At 36.8% G+C, this 15,907-nt stretch overlaps 2 protein-coding genes across 2 annotated transcripts; both read left to right on the top strand.

Moving 5' to 3' along the window:
- Nucleotides 1-3,141: 3,141 nt before the first annotated feature.
- On the top strand, nucleotides 3,142-4,897 carry RB195_020900 (uncharacterized protein; the record flags this gene model as incomplete). Its single annotated transcript, XM_064189431.1, has 5 exons — nucleotides 3,142-3,195; nucleotides 3,330-3,416; nucleotides 3,493-3,573; nucleotides 3,659-3,763; nucleotides 4,742-4,897. 5 exons carry the CDS (start codon nucleotides 3,142-3,144, stop codon nucleotides 4,895-4,897), a joined length of 483 nt encoding a protein of 160 aa, XP_064045312.1.
- A 4,147-nt stretch (nucleotides 4,898-9,044) lies between these two features.
- Nucleotides 9,045-13,576, top strand: RB195_020899 (uncharacterized protein; the record flags this gene model as incomplete). Its single annotated transcript, XM_064189430.1, has 18 exons — nucleotides 9,045-9,076; nucleotides 9,166-9,212; nucleotides 9,422-9,542; nucleotides 10,032-10,135; nucleotides 10,227-10,327; nucleotides 10,385-10,465; nucleotides 10,559-10,660; nucleotides 10,755-10,838; nucleotides 11,332-11,384; nucleotides 11,604-11,693; nucleotides 11,746-11,814; nucleotides 12,213-12,315; nucleotides 12,438-12,518; nucleotides 12,607-12,677; nucleotides 12,970-13,099; nucleotides 13,153-13,246; nucleotides 13,340-13,449; nucleotides 13,505-13,576. The coding sequence occupies 18 exons, from the start codon at nucleotides 9,045-9,047 to the stop codon at nucleotides 13,574-13,576; spliced, it is 1,545 nt and encodes a 514-aa protein (XP_064045311.1).
- Between the last annotated feature and the right edge of the window lie 2,331 nt (nucleotides 13,577-15,907).

Genomic DNA, 15,907 nt, shown 5'->3' with positions numbered 1-15,907 from the left:
TGCTCAACTGTGCTGGCTGTCGCAGCATGGGAGTTAGTCGCGTAACTATCCTGAAATTCACTGTGCCCTATGTCCTAAATCACGCTTTGATAATTGATAGATTTATTTTATTTTATTTACATATTTTATTTATAATATTTGCATATTTTTAATGTTGGTAGCCAGTAACGTCTTCTTCTCTACCATCGCTAGTTCTATCCCACACTCCGACTGCATTTTTCATTGTTTCTCGAATTTTTCCTTCTTTTTTACTTTTTCAAAGTGATTTTTTGAAATCGACGGGAAGAGTTAGCACTAAGAGGTGGTTTATTCTGTAGATTTTCAAAATAGATTCCAAGTATTTTTCTGAAATTCTCTGGAAGATTTGGGCGTTAAGAAATAGATTATTCTATAGGTTTTTAAGGAGGAGAATAAGAATTAGGAAGATCTATCAAGGATTTCGACGGTTAGGTAAGGTGGGGTTCAACTTTCATGTGGAATTAATCAAATCAGTCAGTAACGTAAAAATATGTACATATGCTTTTTTCGGATTGATTGCATTATGGTAATCAAATTGTGAAATATCCCCCCGGAAGCCATTTACTATGAGAACATGTAAATATGAAATGTAAAATAACAAATAACCATGTTTTGTTTACTAATCGATGGTGAAGTTGATGGGAAAAAACCTTGAATATCGTTGAAACATCGAATTACAGTTATTTCTGATCATACTTCCGAAAAAAAAAATTCTTCGTAAAATGGTAAATAATGAATTTTTGAGATGTTATAAATTGTCAAACTTTCGTTTTAGTTCATCTCTTTTTTTTATTTGTATCTTTTTTTCTCGTAGGATCTGCGTTCTTCGAAACTCATCCCAATCTTCACATTTTATTTCCCTTAGTTTAATAGTATGCATTTTCGAACATCTGGAAGTTGTGCACATGCATTTTGCAGCTGTCTCCGACTATAAAAAATCATTTAAGTAGGGGAGTTATTTTTATTACTATTTTTATTATTATTGCTTATTATAATTGCTGTAAATGAACAGATTCCACAAAACATCACATTATGGGGATCCTTAAACTTATCTCTAGATGAATCCTGTGAACAAACTAAAATTCACGAAACGCTTTTTTAACAGCGTCAACCTTTTTGGACTTAAATTAGAAATAGCTCACCATGGTAAGGATCCCCTTGTACAGGAGCGCTTTCCAGAAAAAAAAATCGAAAACTTGTTTTTTTTTTCAGAAGATCAATAATAGGTAATAACAGTTGGTTAGTTCTAGAAATTTCGAATATGTGGTAATAATTTGAAATAAAGAAAGAGGAAATAAGAAATAAATAAATGATAAGTAAATAATAATAGTAAATATAGTGTGAAAGTACAGGGCGTAGGGGATTAGTAGCTTGTTCCTCATTAATAAGATTTTGTAACTTTAAATAATGAGGGTAAGAAGTAGTGCATTACGATAACGGAAGCAATTCAATAGAAAAAAAAAACAGTAGAATCAATAAGACGATAACTAGTGCTTTGATATTTTTAATATCATTGATAACTTTAGAGTACAAAATCATTAAAGTCCTTACGTATGTGCCTGTCAAATGTCGACTACCTGTAGATAACAATCAATCAATAATCAAACAACCTGTAGATAACAATCAATCCTTTATTTATCTATTTATCTTGGAATAATTATTTGAACATTTCTGTGAATGATTTTTTTCTACGAAAAAAAACATTTGCACTAGGTATTTTTAGTTTTCTGTCATTGTGTGTTTTTCTCCCCCTCTAATTTTTCGTTTTTCTCTCTTTCTAATTATTTAAATTATTTTTCTGCTATATGTAGATAATTTCATTCACGGCATTTCCCTAGAATTTGTTAGTTGTTTAAAATTGTCTTAAAAATAAAATCTGAAAAATAGTAAAAAAATAATAATAAAATAATAAAAATAAAATAATAAAAAAATAAAAATAAAATAATAATAAAAAATGAAACCTCTTAAAAATACGTAAAAATAGTAATAATTGAAATAAATAAATACGTGAAATTTGTTAGTCCTTATAAATAAGATTAGAACTTCAGATTTTTTCTTTCAAGCGCTTATTCAAGGATTACTTTTTAATTATTTCAATGACGCCATTGAAGTGATTCAATCTCAGGGAATTCTCTCATTGTTGGTTGCTAACGGTGACCGATTTTTATCGCTCCATGTGCCTGACACTCTGTAAGACTCTGATAACATGCAAGGTGGTGATACATGCTGTTGTCTCCCTGTTCAGGATTTTCAAAGTGATAATAGCGTGAATCGCATCGAAAATCCTTAATAGATTCCTATCCTTAAAGATTCTAATTTTTATAAACGTTTTTTTTTGGTGCGGAGGGTTTTTTTTTCCAGAGATTATCTCACATCTTATCTTTGTTCGCCTGTTTAAGTTTTTCCTTTTTCAAACAATAGATTTCCTCCCTTGATTTGGCTATATTCATTTTATATTATTATTATTTCTTTATTTTATTTCAAAATGGCTTTATTTTACGTCAAAATGTCCTTTGTTGTCAAAATTTTTGGCAATGTAAAATATTTAAAATTATAGTACAGTTAGAAAATTTCAGAGCGAAAATCTTTGAATTGCCGAATATTGTTTTGTAGTTCCAAAGTTTCTGAAATTCTTGAGCTGACAGGAAGAAAAAATCCTTGAAACCGCCGAGTCTATCAGGCCGCTGGGAAGCATTTTTCGTTGGGGGAAGGATGAGGAGAGCAGATACCATCAGTAAGAAATATGTGGAGAGGAGCGCACAGGCTAGGAAGTCATATATCCTTAAGATTGAATGAAGTTGAACCCTTCTACATGGTGTTGTTTTTTTCGGAAAAGCTTTTAAGTAAACGCTAGTGTCCGCCCAGGCACTATCGATCATCGGGTACTGGTTATTCGTCGAGCTGTGTTTTTTTTTCAATTAACATTTTTTTCGTAGCATTTATTTATCTTTCCCAAACGATAATAGTGTGAATCATAATTATAGATTCCCCTAAAGTTCTAATTTTTTAAACTGCAGAGGGTTTTTTTCTCGCAACATTGTTTCTCTTTATTATTTAAATTGATTTTTTTCTTTTCTCAAATGCAGAATTTTCAGTATTTATTTTTTCTCATGCAGATCAACAATGACTTTATATGATATGAAAGAGCTGCCACATTTGGTAAAACCAGCTACTTTGGTGAGCTTTTTTTTTTTGGGGGGGGGGAGGGGAGGGGATGGTTTTCTTTATTTTTTTAAATTTTATTTACTGTATCCATGTATGTGATTTATACTGTGACTGTAATTAATCAATAAATTCAAATCAATCTTCAGATACTCATTATACTTCAAATGATATTCGTTTTCTCACCCGGTTATCGAGCATTTGGTTGGTTTGTCATCATGACCACAATAATACAGGTACAGATATATATTGATTTTTTTCAGATAGGGTCCGCTGTCGACTTTTCTCTCCTCTTAATCCAGAAATTTTCAGTTAATTCTATGTGTACTAGTGTTTATTGCAATGTTCGCGAATATCACTGCAGTCGTTGAAGCACCGATGTGGCCAACAGCGGTATCGATTTTTATTGCGCTCACATGATTGATTTTTCGATTTATTCCTGGAGGGAAAAGTTCGTTTTGTTGTTTTTCTCTTCCAGGAAATGACATATAGTGGAGTGTTCACGATTTTTCAAGTGATCAACTTTTTCTACTTTATTGTGAACATGTTTGGACATTTCAACTTATTCCTGCTATTTGGAGTGGTGAGTTTTTTTCCTCCCGAAAAAATGATGGAATCTTTGAAAATGAGTTTTCAGTATTTTTTTTTGACATAAGATACTTAGTATTTTCAAACTATAGCGTACTGTAACAGTGGAAATTTTAGAAAACTCTAAAAAGATTCCAAAAAAATGATGGAATCTGTGAAGATGAGTTCTCAGTATTTTTTGATATAAGAGACTTGACGTGACGTTCAAACTATAGCGTACCGTAACAGTAGAAATTTTGGAAAATTCTAGGAAAAATTTATCAGAATTAAAAATTAGGAAGAATTTTACCACAAACCCACTAACACTAAGAGTCGTGGTAGGTGATCAATGGAGTAGGGACGAGTTGCACAGCGGGTTGTTCACTTGATCCTAGCAACGAGAACTCAGAATCGTAAGCCGTGAAAGGTGAAAATTCGGTCGGTCATTCGACATATTTTCTCACTTTCCCGACTCGTGGTTGTTTAGAAGGCGGGGCTTAGGTGACACACTATGTACGAGTTTTCACCACGACTGATTTTTGCCGCTCAAGTCTGTTCACTATCTTGTGTTACGGTCAATTAGTCGTAAATATCTAAAATAAGGTTGTTTTCAGTCTATTTTGAGTTTTTTTATGCCTTGGTAGTTTTCGAATAGGAACTTTCCCAACAGTTTTTTGAGCATAGGGGTCTGGTCGAACTGAGTCGAGATCACTTGTAACTGCGTATAATTATTGTTATAATTACGAATAATTAATATAATTAATATAATTATGAAACACATATTGAACACAGTTCAGTTTAGTGAAGGTAGTTTTTGATTTCTGTTAGCAATTTTAGCTAATTGCCATTGTCTTCAAAAAATTTAAAAAAAAGAGCCAAGAAAATCAGAAAAAAAAATAAAGTAAGGAAAAGATCCGTTCCACTTCTCACGTGAGATGAACCAATGAACCAATGACAACAAAATACCGTACTTCGGAATACTGTACGCGTTCAGTTCGAATCTGCTCTACTTACACTCGTCTGGCTGTTCAACGCTTTCCAATGGTGGCGTTCACGTACACCACCGCCGTCCTCAACAGGAAATCAAGCGACGGCCGCTCCACCTCCAAATTTCGCCCCATCATATCCGGCTGGTGTTAATCCAGCGTAGATCGAAAATCGATTATTGATCCACACGTATTTGCTTCTGACTGTGATAGTCACTCAGCGTGTTCTTCTTCTCTCAAATGGAATGTTGTCATCTTTGCATGTATATTGACTATTTCTGGATTTTAGGTTTCTCTTCTGTATGAAATGAACGTCATGATGACGAATAACTTTATAAAGATGCATGTTAATAAACGATAATCAATATGGATCACTAATCTGTTCAATCAGATATCATTGAGCTCGTCGAAATTTACAGAAAAATATTACAAAAAATAAAAATGCTAACAGCATAAGGAATATGTAATTGTATTGTAGTAGTTCGCGTACTCCCGATTCACTGAGGAAGGTGGTCTGAATGTAAATTAATCGATATAGGAATTTTCTGGTTAGTATTTTTCTTTTAAATTGATGTTTAAAATTTTCATTGATAGACGTTAATGCCTAGTTCTAGGGATACTTCCGGAAAATATTACATTGACATTGAAAAATTACAAAAATTAAAATAATTTTTTTCGTGAATAAAAACGTTAGGTGGTGTTGATAAATTACTAATAAATTAATAATTAGATAATTGGTACCAACCTTAAGCACAACTTAAGCAAGTCAATAAAAAACTGAAAAATTATATTTCTGACATCGAAACATCCAAAAAAAAACATATATAGCATTTTCTTTTGATATCATTTTTCTCGATTTTACGATTTTTGATGGGTGAAACTCTTTCTGGACATAAAATATTATTAGGAGACACTTACCTCATTCGACTTTTCATCTCGCATCCTGTGGAGGAGTCGAATTTTCGTTTGGTGATCGCTTATCTCACGTCATTTAACGATGTGGCGCGTTATTCCCACGTCTCTCGAACATTTGAAAATTGCTGTAATATTTTTTCCATTTCTGGCACTCTGCCAAACAGGGTCATACGCACTTTTTAGAATGTAGAAGAAACATCTGTACAACTATCGGAGCATCGAGACCTTTGAAAATATCATCGGGATTTTCCGATAGATGTTTTCCTGGATCACCCGCGGATTGATCGGTGAACGGGATTGTTCCCATTGTAATGAAATCCGCGGAGCCGTGTGACGAGAAATTTTGCAAGATTTTAATACTACAAAATACCGCATACAACAATATGTAGACCTCTAAAGGCTCTTAAATCTCTAACGACAAAAATGCATAAATTAATAAACAATTGATGATCTCGGATTTTTGATGGTTTCAAAAAACAGATTTAAAAAAAAGATCGTCCGTAGCTTCGAAGCAGTTAATACGCTCGAAATGCATACGTTCCGTAAGCGATCATTTGAAGTCTTTTGTTTTTCGCTCGTTTGAAATAATTTTTTCCGCAATTTTTACCACTAATCGATCAATAGTTGATGGTACACAAAAACGTACTTTTTATCCATGAGTCAGTTTAATAGTCATTACTGCCAAATAGTAGTTGCCCCAGAAGCTTCTGTACCAAAACCATGTAACCCGTCCGCAACACGTGACTTAAAGCGACTTAAATCCTTAACTCGTTTTAATTCATACAGAACTCTCAGAAAATCGCGAAAGCGAAATCAAAAACAAAAGCGATGGATTTTTCGATGCTAAGAAAAGATCTGTTGAAAATAGTTGTCATATTTTCTCAATTGTCACCATTGTCATGTTGCTATGACAATTTTTGACGTAGATTTTCCGTTAGGATTTCTATATCCCGAAAAGTTGTAGGAACGTTCTCGTAAAGCTATAGGGAGACATCAGTTGGGACGATGACAGAGTGGTGAGTTGAAAATTGGGGGGAGGGGAGATTTCGATGGCAGTCAAAAATTAGCAAAGGAAAGAAGAATACGCACATCCTGGATAAATAGATAATTATATATTATAGATTCCTTTGCAATATATAACGAAAGTTCAAAAGTTTTGGTATGTTCTACTTGCTTGTGTTCGTGGATTAAAGAAACAAATAGCTGGAATTAAAAGAGAAAAAAAAAGAAAAATGAGCAACACGTTAAGAATACTACCCGGCCACTCAATGGACCATCAGCGGAGAGTAAAAATACTAATGCTCCTACCATTTGTCGTCAAAACGAACGATGACGTCATCGTCAAGACGACACCCAGGATATGGGCCGAAGTCACCATGGTGAAGAGCAGCGATGCTGCATGGTAGCAATGTTTCAGTGCTTTTAAATTCAAATGACGTCATGAAACTCTTCAAATCCACCTTAAAGGCAATGTATGAAAAAACTGACGTGTTACGGAGCACAGCACGAATCCCTCTATTCATCCTAAAAACGGCGTGGGAACTACTTAAGTCCCTACGATGCTTAATTTCCTACGATTTCCGTTGAAACGGGTACAATTCTACGCCTTCCGGTCTACTCAACAACCTATTCGTTTGTTTTACTTGAATAGGCTGGTGAGAGGACCTCTTTAACCTTCGACCGCTCGCTCCTTAAAGCTACATACGCACAAAAAAAAAGTGGAGCGTTGTAACTGATTTCGTAGGAAAGAACGGTGTCTTTCATACCATTTTTTACCATGATTGGGAAAAGAATACCGAGGCCACTCTCGATATTCGATATCGATATACGTTTTTTCCTGGGGTTTCCTTACCAATTTCATTGATACGCTGCCTTTAACTAAGTAGTCTTTGTCACTGAGTCATCCAATAATTTGTGGAGGACTGAACTAAATGCAGCGGCTGGTCACCACAATCGCTTATGTAAGCTGCGTACGCTTTCGTAAAACTATGGTACATACTACGTTTCAATTTTAAGAAAAAGGGCTGGTGAAGCGCAGTCGGTAGAGGTTCCGCAGTCTGCACGATTAATCGGAGGTTCGAATCCATCCTAGTGCTCACCAAACCTTTCATCCCTCCGGGGTCGATAAATTGGGGTACCAGAGCCGTCTGGGAGAATAAAGACACTGACTTGACTCATCGGCTAGCCCCTGCAAGTCATTGTATGGGCCAGTTACACCCTTCGTCAACCTCAAACGATTCAGAATTGAAGTGGACGGGGTGGGGGATTCCAAGCGGAGTGATTAACGCCAGACACTTTATCCCTTATCCCTTATGAGTCAAGAGAATCGAGACCTGAACGGAGTTAAAACTGACAGTCGTAGCGCACATGCACGACAGGTGCCGACAGAAGCACGGATTGGAAGGCGGTTAGACGGGGATCTGACCGACCTTCGCTGTGAGTGAACGTGGGAATTTGGGTCCGTCGGATTCACAGATAGTTAAGCGATTGTTTTCAATAGTATTATTGTATAATTAGTTTTAAAAAGACGTTATTAAGAGGCTAAAATTGAAAGGGTGGATTAGCTTCCCTTGAGGGTGTTTTTTTTAACTTAGCCAAGGTAAGTCGCAATCACCGAGATGACCACTTTTATTTTAATGACTTCGACCTCGTCACCCTCAATGGCCACTTATTTTTATTCATATGAAATTCAGACACCAATGTCCTTTCCTGGATTTCGGTGTATTCCCTGAGAAGATCCCATGCCCAGCTTAAATAACACTGGCTTCTACCATCCGCCCTTGCTAACGTCTTCTAGTTCAGGACTATTTTTGCGACGATCACATATCTTTCCAATACGACGAGTGAAAAGGGTGAAAATGTTGTTGGGGGGGAAGGAGGGAGGGGAGGGTGGAGGCACCTCAATTGCGCCCTTTGGGGCCCTTATTTTTCAACTCTCTAACTTATGTTCTCTCTTAGACTGTCAGATTACATGTCATAGATCCTCTAAGACTAATGTTTAGGCTTTAGGGCCATGACTGACTTAATTATTTTCTTCGAGAAATAAGGGCACAACTAAGTGCCCCTCACCAACTACATTTTACTCCGACGATGTTCTAAAATGTTTAAGCAATTTTATGACATCCCATCCACTGCTTATAACGTAACCAACATCGTTTTCCATCGACTTATTTTCGGGATTTAATCCGGAGGTGCTCCTAAGATGCGCATTTTGTGCAATTACGGCAAAACACCCCACGAAAAACAACAGTGATCTCGGAGGGGGAGCGATAGGATTTCATCAACTTATTTTGTTGTCCTAGCATTTCCGAACTGTTATGTTCGTTAAAGTCGTGTTTATACTTCTCTAACAGCAACTATTCGCTTTTTTCAGAACATTACCTCTCCACTCTCGTAATGGGTAAAAAACAGCATCAAAAAGATAAGCTGTGAGTTAACGCTACCTTTTTTTCCTTTCCTTAACTTGTTTTCATGCCGATTAAATTATATCAATAAGAATTCCTGTGGTTCTTTTCAGATACCTCACAACTACAGAATGGAAGGAAATTGGTGGTCATAAAGATGGTCAGTGAAGTTATTGTTCTATTTTCAAATTACAATGTATTTACTTGCCATTTTCTGCTTCTTCCTCTAATTAAGTTAAAATCCCTGCATCTTCTTGTCAAAAATGGTTCGAATAATTTGCTGTCGACTTACTACATGCTCTCTAGAAGCACTTCACATATGTTTCGGCACATTTTTACAGATATTGTATTAATGATTTCTTATCTTAGATACTGGGACTCGCCTTCAACGAGCTCAGTTCAAGAGACTTCCTCTCACACACTGTGCCCTCTCACTTCTTCCTTTTGAGGACCCCGTTTCCACAAGATCTGGAGAAATTTTCGACTTAACGTGAGCCTTTTGATTTTTTATCATTTGATAATTGTTTTGAGTTTGATTTTTATTTTACTAACTCGTAGTTTCACGATTTCAATGACATCAAAATGATCAAGAGAGATACTATCCGCTAGATGCGGTGTTTGGGAGTTTTCACTTATCGAAATGATTGTTCTATATTTTAAACTGTGGAGGTATCTCTGCTTGGGTAAGACCTCTTCGAAACCTTCCCTGTTTGTTGCTTTCAACGTTATATTCGAAAACTAGTCGGTAGTGGAAAATTGGGAGTAATTGCTGGAAAAAAATCCTTAATGTTTGGGCTCGTTCCTAACATTAGACCTCAGCATAAAGCTTGTATATGGGAAGGTTCCTTCTACGACATGTCCATGGATAAGTTAGGGTTACCCTAAATACTACTTGTCCTAATGTTTTTGTTCCAATTTTGTTCACTATTTGCATTTTTATTTGAATTGGTTCATTCTTTCATTTGAATATGTGTTTTAGACATATTATCCCTTATTTGAAAAAGAATGGTGTCAATCCATGCACCGGAAAGAAAATGAGTAGCAAGGATCTTATTCATCTGAAGTTTGACAAAGATGGTGAAGGTTAATGTTTGACTTTTTTCTCAAATTTTCAGTCTGCCATACCTTGATTGAAATTTTAACGCACTGTTAATCATGAAATGAAGGTTTTCAGGAAGATTCCGCTGTCCCGTGACATTTCGACAATTTACTGATCACACTTATGTAGTTGCAATCGCCACCACTGGGAATGTGTTCTCTTATGAGGCAGTACAGGTACTTCCTTGGGGTTCCATCCGTTTTCATAGTTTTGATCCACGTTTTTCGTCGCAGGAATTGAACCTCAAAGCTAATCACTTGAAAGATCTCCTCACTGATACGCCATTCCAAAGAAGCGATATTATCGTATTGCAGGTGCTTCACTTTCACCACTTCACGGCAGTTCTTAGTCGAATATTCTTTTCCTATTATTATTGTTTCATTTATTCTTACGATATCTGATTTTAGGACCCACATCACCTTGAAAAATTTAATATGGAGAAATTTTACCATGTCCAGTTCGACCCAAAGACAAAAGAGCAGATCGAGAAAGAAAAGAAGGACATGCAGGTTTATTTCGTTTTCTACAGTTGCTATCTTTTCTTGTGACCTATGGTCGTCCTTAATATGTTATTTGGAACCTCGATATTTGGTTGCTATTCAGGATCCGAAGTTCTACATACGTCGCATGAATAACGAGACCAAGGAAGCTTTGGATCAATTGAAAAAGGATTATATTCCAAAAAAGGCAAGCTCATCCATACTATTACAATTTTCTCAGTAGTTGGGAGCAAAAAATGTTTTTCTTTGTCCTCTACACTTAATTTGCCCTGCTTTCTCTTGTTTCCTTCATGTGCCTAAACTGCTTTTATTTAGAATCTCATTTGTTTTGTTTATTTTGTGTTATTTCTCTTCTTGGAGCTAGGGGACGAAAACTAGAGCGGCATTTCACGTTCTTAGTAGGCGTTTTGAGGTGATGGACCTTCTTTCTTCAGTCACATCGAGTATTTGGATAACCATACATGGAGTTACCATCATTTTATCCACTTTTTAAATTTGTATATCAAAGTCCTCTTTCGAAAAGAAAGAGGTGGTTGTTACGGGCCTAAAACTACTTTTCACATCTCTTATTTGTTTTTTTACTCAATTCCATGTGAAATGGTAGCGTTGTCCGTTTACCTAATTTCGAACATATCATTACGGTCAAAAACGTTGATTATATTATTATGTTGTATTTCCAGATTGAACCTTTGGCTGAAGAAACAGCTGATGAAATTAACGCCGCGCATTACAGGTTAGCTGGTTTCTCTATCGCTTAAAGTATTGTGTTTAAATTCATCCTTGTGCAATTTTCTTTTCCTTCCATAGTTAGATTTTTGTTTGGTGTTCTGTGCTTATTTCCTGTACCGAAGCTACATCAAGTCCTTGTTGTAGCTTTGCGTAGTGTAGTTTCGGACGTAATCGTACTGCGCGCAATTAGTTCTGCGAATGTTACTTGTTTAGTTGTTTTTAGTCAAGGACATGTTGCTGCTGGTTTTACTTCCACCACTTTGGCACCCGTAACGAAACAGAAAGCAGCTGTTTTATCCGACGAGGCTGTAAGGTATGTTCTATGAAATGCTGAGATACATGTTAGCTCGATAGCGAAGGTTCAGATATGCTCGTGTGAAGAAGAACGGATATGTTAGAATTATCACAAATCATGGATCTCTTAATATTGAATTGTGAGTTGCCAGTTTTCTTTCGGCTTTTGGTATTTGTTTTTATACAGCCATAGCTTTCCCGTTTACGGCTTTTTCATAACTTAAGTATCTAGGAGAAAAGAAAGAGAAACCGGCCGATTGGTTCTTCACAAAAGCAGTCGGCCGGTTCCTCTTTTTTGTCATTCCTCGTACCCGCATTTTTCTTCCGTTACTTTAAATTTGTTTTGTTTCATTTGTTATCGTCGGTCCTGGGATAGCTCCACTAAGGCCAACATTGTTTTTCGTCTTTTCCCATCGTACTGTCATAGTTTAACAATTTTTTACTGCAATTATGGGATTATCTTTCTATCGCGTTTTTGGTAATGTTATATTGATTTTTCATTTTTGGAAACATTATATTGATCAATATTAATACCCAGATTCTGTCCGAAAGCTCCAAAAACATGTGAGAATTTCATTCTGCTGTGTTCAAGAGGATACTATAATAACACAACATTCCATAGGATAATAAAGAATTTCATGGTGAGCACGAACTTATTGTGTGTATGTATTTTTCTTCTTTGTTTTATTAATTGTGCGTTAGTTGAAATGTGCGATTGCTTTGGTAGTATAATTATCCTCGGAAATTTTTGTCGTTATTTGAGATGCAAGGTGGTGACCCAACTGGTACAGGACATGGCGGAGAATCAGCATGGGGCAAACCTTTTGACGACGAGTTCGCACCGGTAGATAATTTTCTTTTTCATTTTGTATCATTTTGCTGATACCAAACGTAGGAATATGTCTTCATTTTTGCAATATCTCAGTATGTAGGGTCTTTCTCATGATGCTCGAGGGATTCTGTCCATGGCTAATAAGGGTACGAATACGAATCAATCTCAGTTGTGAGTCTATTTTTCTGGTTTTTGTGCATTTTTTTCCTGAATTCAAGTCTTTTTTAAAATTGCCGTACATCTCTTCTCTAATGCAGTCCTTCTTTTTTCTCACCTCTTTTCTTAGCGTTCCGATCTTTGCAGTTTTTAAGTAGTAGAGGTAATAGATATTGTATTGTAGTTGTGAACGAAAAGTTTAACGGACTTAGACTGTCAGATTACATGTCACAGATCCAGATTCAATTCTGCACTCCTGAGTGGAAATACCCTTTCCAGTTGAAAACAAATTTTAAATCTTTTACAGCTTTATAACATTCCGGCCGTGTAAATATCTGGATAAAAAGCACTCCATATTCGGACGAGTTGTTGGTGGTCAAGACACATTAATATCTATAGAAAAAGTTGAAACAGATGGGAGTGACGCACCGAAGGAGGTGAGAGCTTACTTATTTTTATTTTCAGTTATTTATTCTGTGACCTATTTTAGCCGGTGTATTTTATGCGTGCTGAAGTTTTTGTTGATCCTTTCGAAGAGGCAGAAGCAGAAGTTCAAAAGGAGCGAGCCAATTTATTGAATAAAGGTGGTTTTTTAGATCCCCTCTTGTTTAGTTAGCTTAGTGTTTTAATCCTTGATGCTGCGGAACGACTATTCATTATTGTTCACTATTGTTCAGATGCTCAGAAGGAAGCGGAGTTGAAGAAGGAAGCAGCAGCGCGACCTAAAACATATGGTACAGGTGTAGGAAAATACATAAATCCTCAGAATAAACGGCCGGCTACCGATGTGAGTTCTTACCTCTCACTGAACAGATTTTACAAGTTTCACACCGGTTTTTCAGGTTTCGCCAGCTTTAACGGCATTGAAAAAGAAAGCGGTTAAGACATCATTAACCGACTTTTCAGCTTGGTAATGATGTGTATATTACTTTTTTTCTAATGAATAAAAAATAGTCTTTCATCTTTGTCCGAACTGACACAACATGTTGAACATGAGTGACTTGGGCAACTCATTATGACGCTTAATTTCTCAAGTTTTATAGTGATAGCAAACTTGTAAAAAAGAAGGTTGTTTTTTTCGTGATTTTTGCAAGTTTTCATTCCAAAAATCTCATGGTTTCTTTGAGAAAGCAGCCCAGTATCAATTTTTGCAGTTTTTGAGGAAGTATGTTTGCTAAGCTCCTATTTATTATTATATTTATGGTGACCGACGGAATAGGACTGCAGTTCAGAGTTTATGCCTGAGGGTTATGACTTATTTGTTTCTATAATTTGGCAGGATTTTTATTCTTATTTATGTAGGTTGTAATGTGTTAGGCGGTAAAAGTAATATCTGGGGTATATTTCAAAGAATTTCCAATGCTACTTTGATGTAAAACAGTCAAGGACTAAGTGCTTACCGTTGTTCATTTTCTTTGGGATGTGAAGCGATCTAAAGGAAGCGTACCGGGAATTTGACGATTTGGGAATCGCTAATGGACAACATAGGATCCAGGGTGTAGATTGCGATGTACGTATGTGCGTGTTCACGTTCAGTTCCTGTTTATCACTCGAGATCCTGAAAAGTGGTGAGGAAGATGGGAAGGGGGTCCCAGACGAGGCAAATGTACGAGGGTGGTGAGTTATAAACCATCGTAGAAGTATCTGAGGTTATTTTTCAAGACGATTAAGAGGAATTGAACGTGAACACGCTCACATTAATCCATATCTCAAACTCTTTATTGTCTATGAAATCTCGGAACATCATCAGTTTCGTGCTAAGCTCCCTTCGGACTCAGAATCATTGAGGTAGGCCTAGCGGATGTGGCGTAGTGATAAGAAAACACCCGTCTGCGCGATTGAGAGTTCGATACTAGCCCTGAGCCACCAGGATTTTCGTCTAATCAGCGTGATAGGCGAGAGATAAACTGCTAGTAGACTTGTTTCAGAGGGCTGACTAGATGCAGTGGTTGGTTACCACAATCGTTTGTGTATGCTGCGTACGCTTTCATGGAACTGTGGTACATACTACGTTTTAATTCTAAGAAAAAGTAAGGACGGGTGTAGCGCAATCGGTTAGTAGTTCCGCTGTCTGCATGATCGATCGGAGGTTCAAGTCCGCTCCGGTGTTCGCTTGCTTGCTAAATTGGTACCAGACTTGTCTGGGAGCATAAAAACACTGACTTGACACATCGACTATCCCTCACAAGGCATTGTATGGGCCAATCACACGTTCGTAAACCTCAAAAGATTCCGAATTGAAGTGAACGTGGTGGTGCATCCCAAGCGGATTGATTAATGCCAGACACTTTATCCACACAATTTAAGAAAAAATATAGGTATGTTTGCTGTTCAACCTCCCTTTGGGACGTTTATTAAAAACAAAAACATTTAAGCGGATTTGAAAACAGACAGATTTTAAGTGTTTCCTCTATTGAAACTGAAAGAGGAAATATTTATTTAGGCATCACATCAGCTACAGCAGGTGTTCTGCCACATTCGGGCGCTGGGACGGTGTCCATTAAAGACATCACTCCACGAATCTGAGGTGGTACGAATTTCAGGTGGAGTATTCGTATACGGGATCGTAGATTATGGAGAGGGGGTAATTACGTCCAGGTGGGTGATGCCGCTCAGTTCTTCCTAATTGCCGTAATAAACGGCACGGAAGATACGGCTTCGAGCGTTCTGGCGCGCATTTTTCGATTGGAGCGGGCCAGCCTTGTGCATGTGCCGCATCTTCCGGGTACATTTTTTGCGGCAATTAGGAAGAAATAGACGGAATCCTCGAAATCTCCATAATCTACTATACCGTATACGAATATTCCACCTGAAATCCGTACCACCTCAGATTCGTGGGGTGATGCCTTTAAGTTCTAGCTGACCACCAGAGAGCGGGCACGCTGTTTTCCTTCAGTGTTTGACTTGATTAAGACGGTCATTTTGATTCGATCCTACCTTTTCAGAAGATTCGGTGGCATTCCACTGAACTGAGATGAGTAAATAAGAAAAATATGACAAAATTCTAATGATATTTTATATTCTGAAGAGCGAAGGTATCGTTTCACCCACTAAATCCCAAAGATTCTGTTTACAATAAGGATTATATATTATATAAACTTGTCCACTAAAATATCCAGTAACTCCATGTACGACTTCCAATAAACCTTGGCATTGTGATGTTTCAGTATTTGATTCTTTAACTGAGCCAGGCACGCATTTATAATCCTTTACTCGTGATGAACGTTTCAGCAATATCGCCTTCT

Source organism: Necator americanus, chromosome II (genome assembly GCF_031761385.1).
Source record: "Necator americanus strain Aroian chromosome II, whole genome shotgun sequence".
In the NCBI taxonomy this organism is placed as follows: Eukaryota; Metazoa; Nematoda; class Chromadorea; order Rhabditida; family Ancylostomatidae; genus Necator; species Necator americanus.
This window is presented reverse-complemented; position numbering and strand designations above follow the sequence as displayed.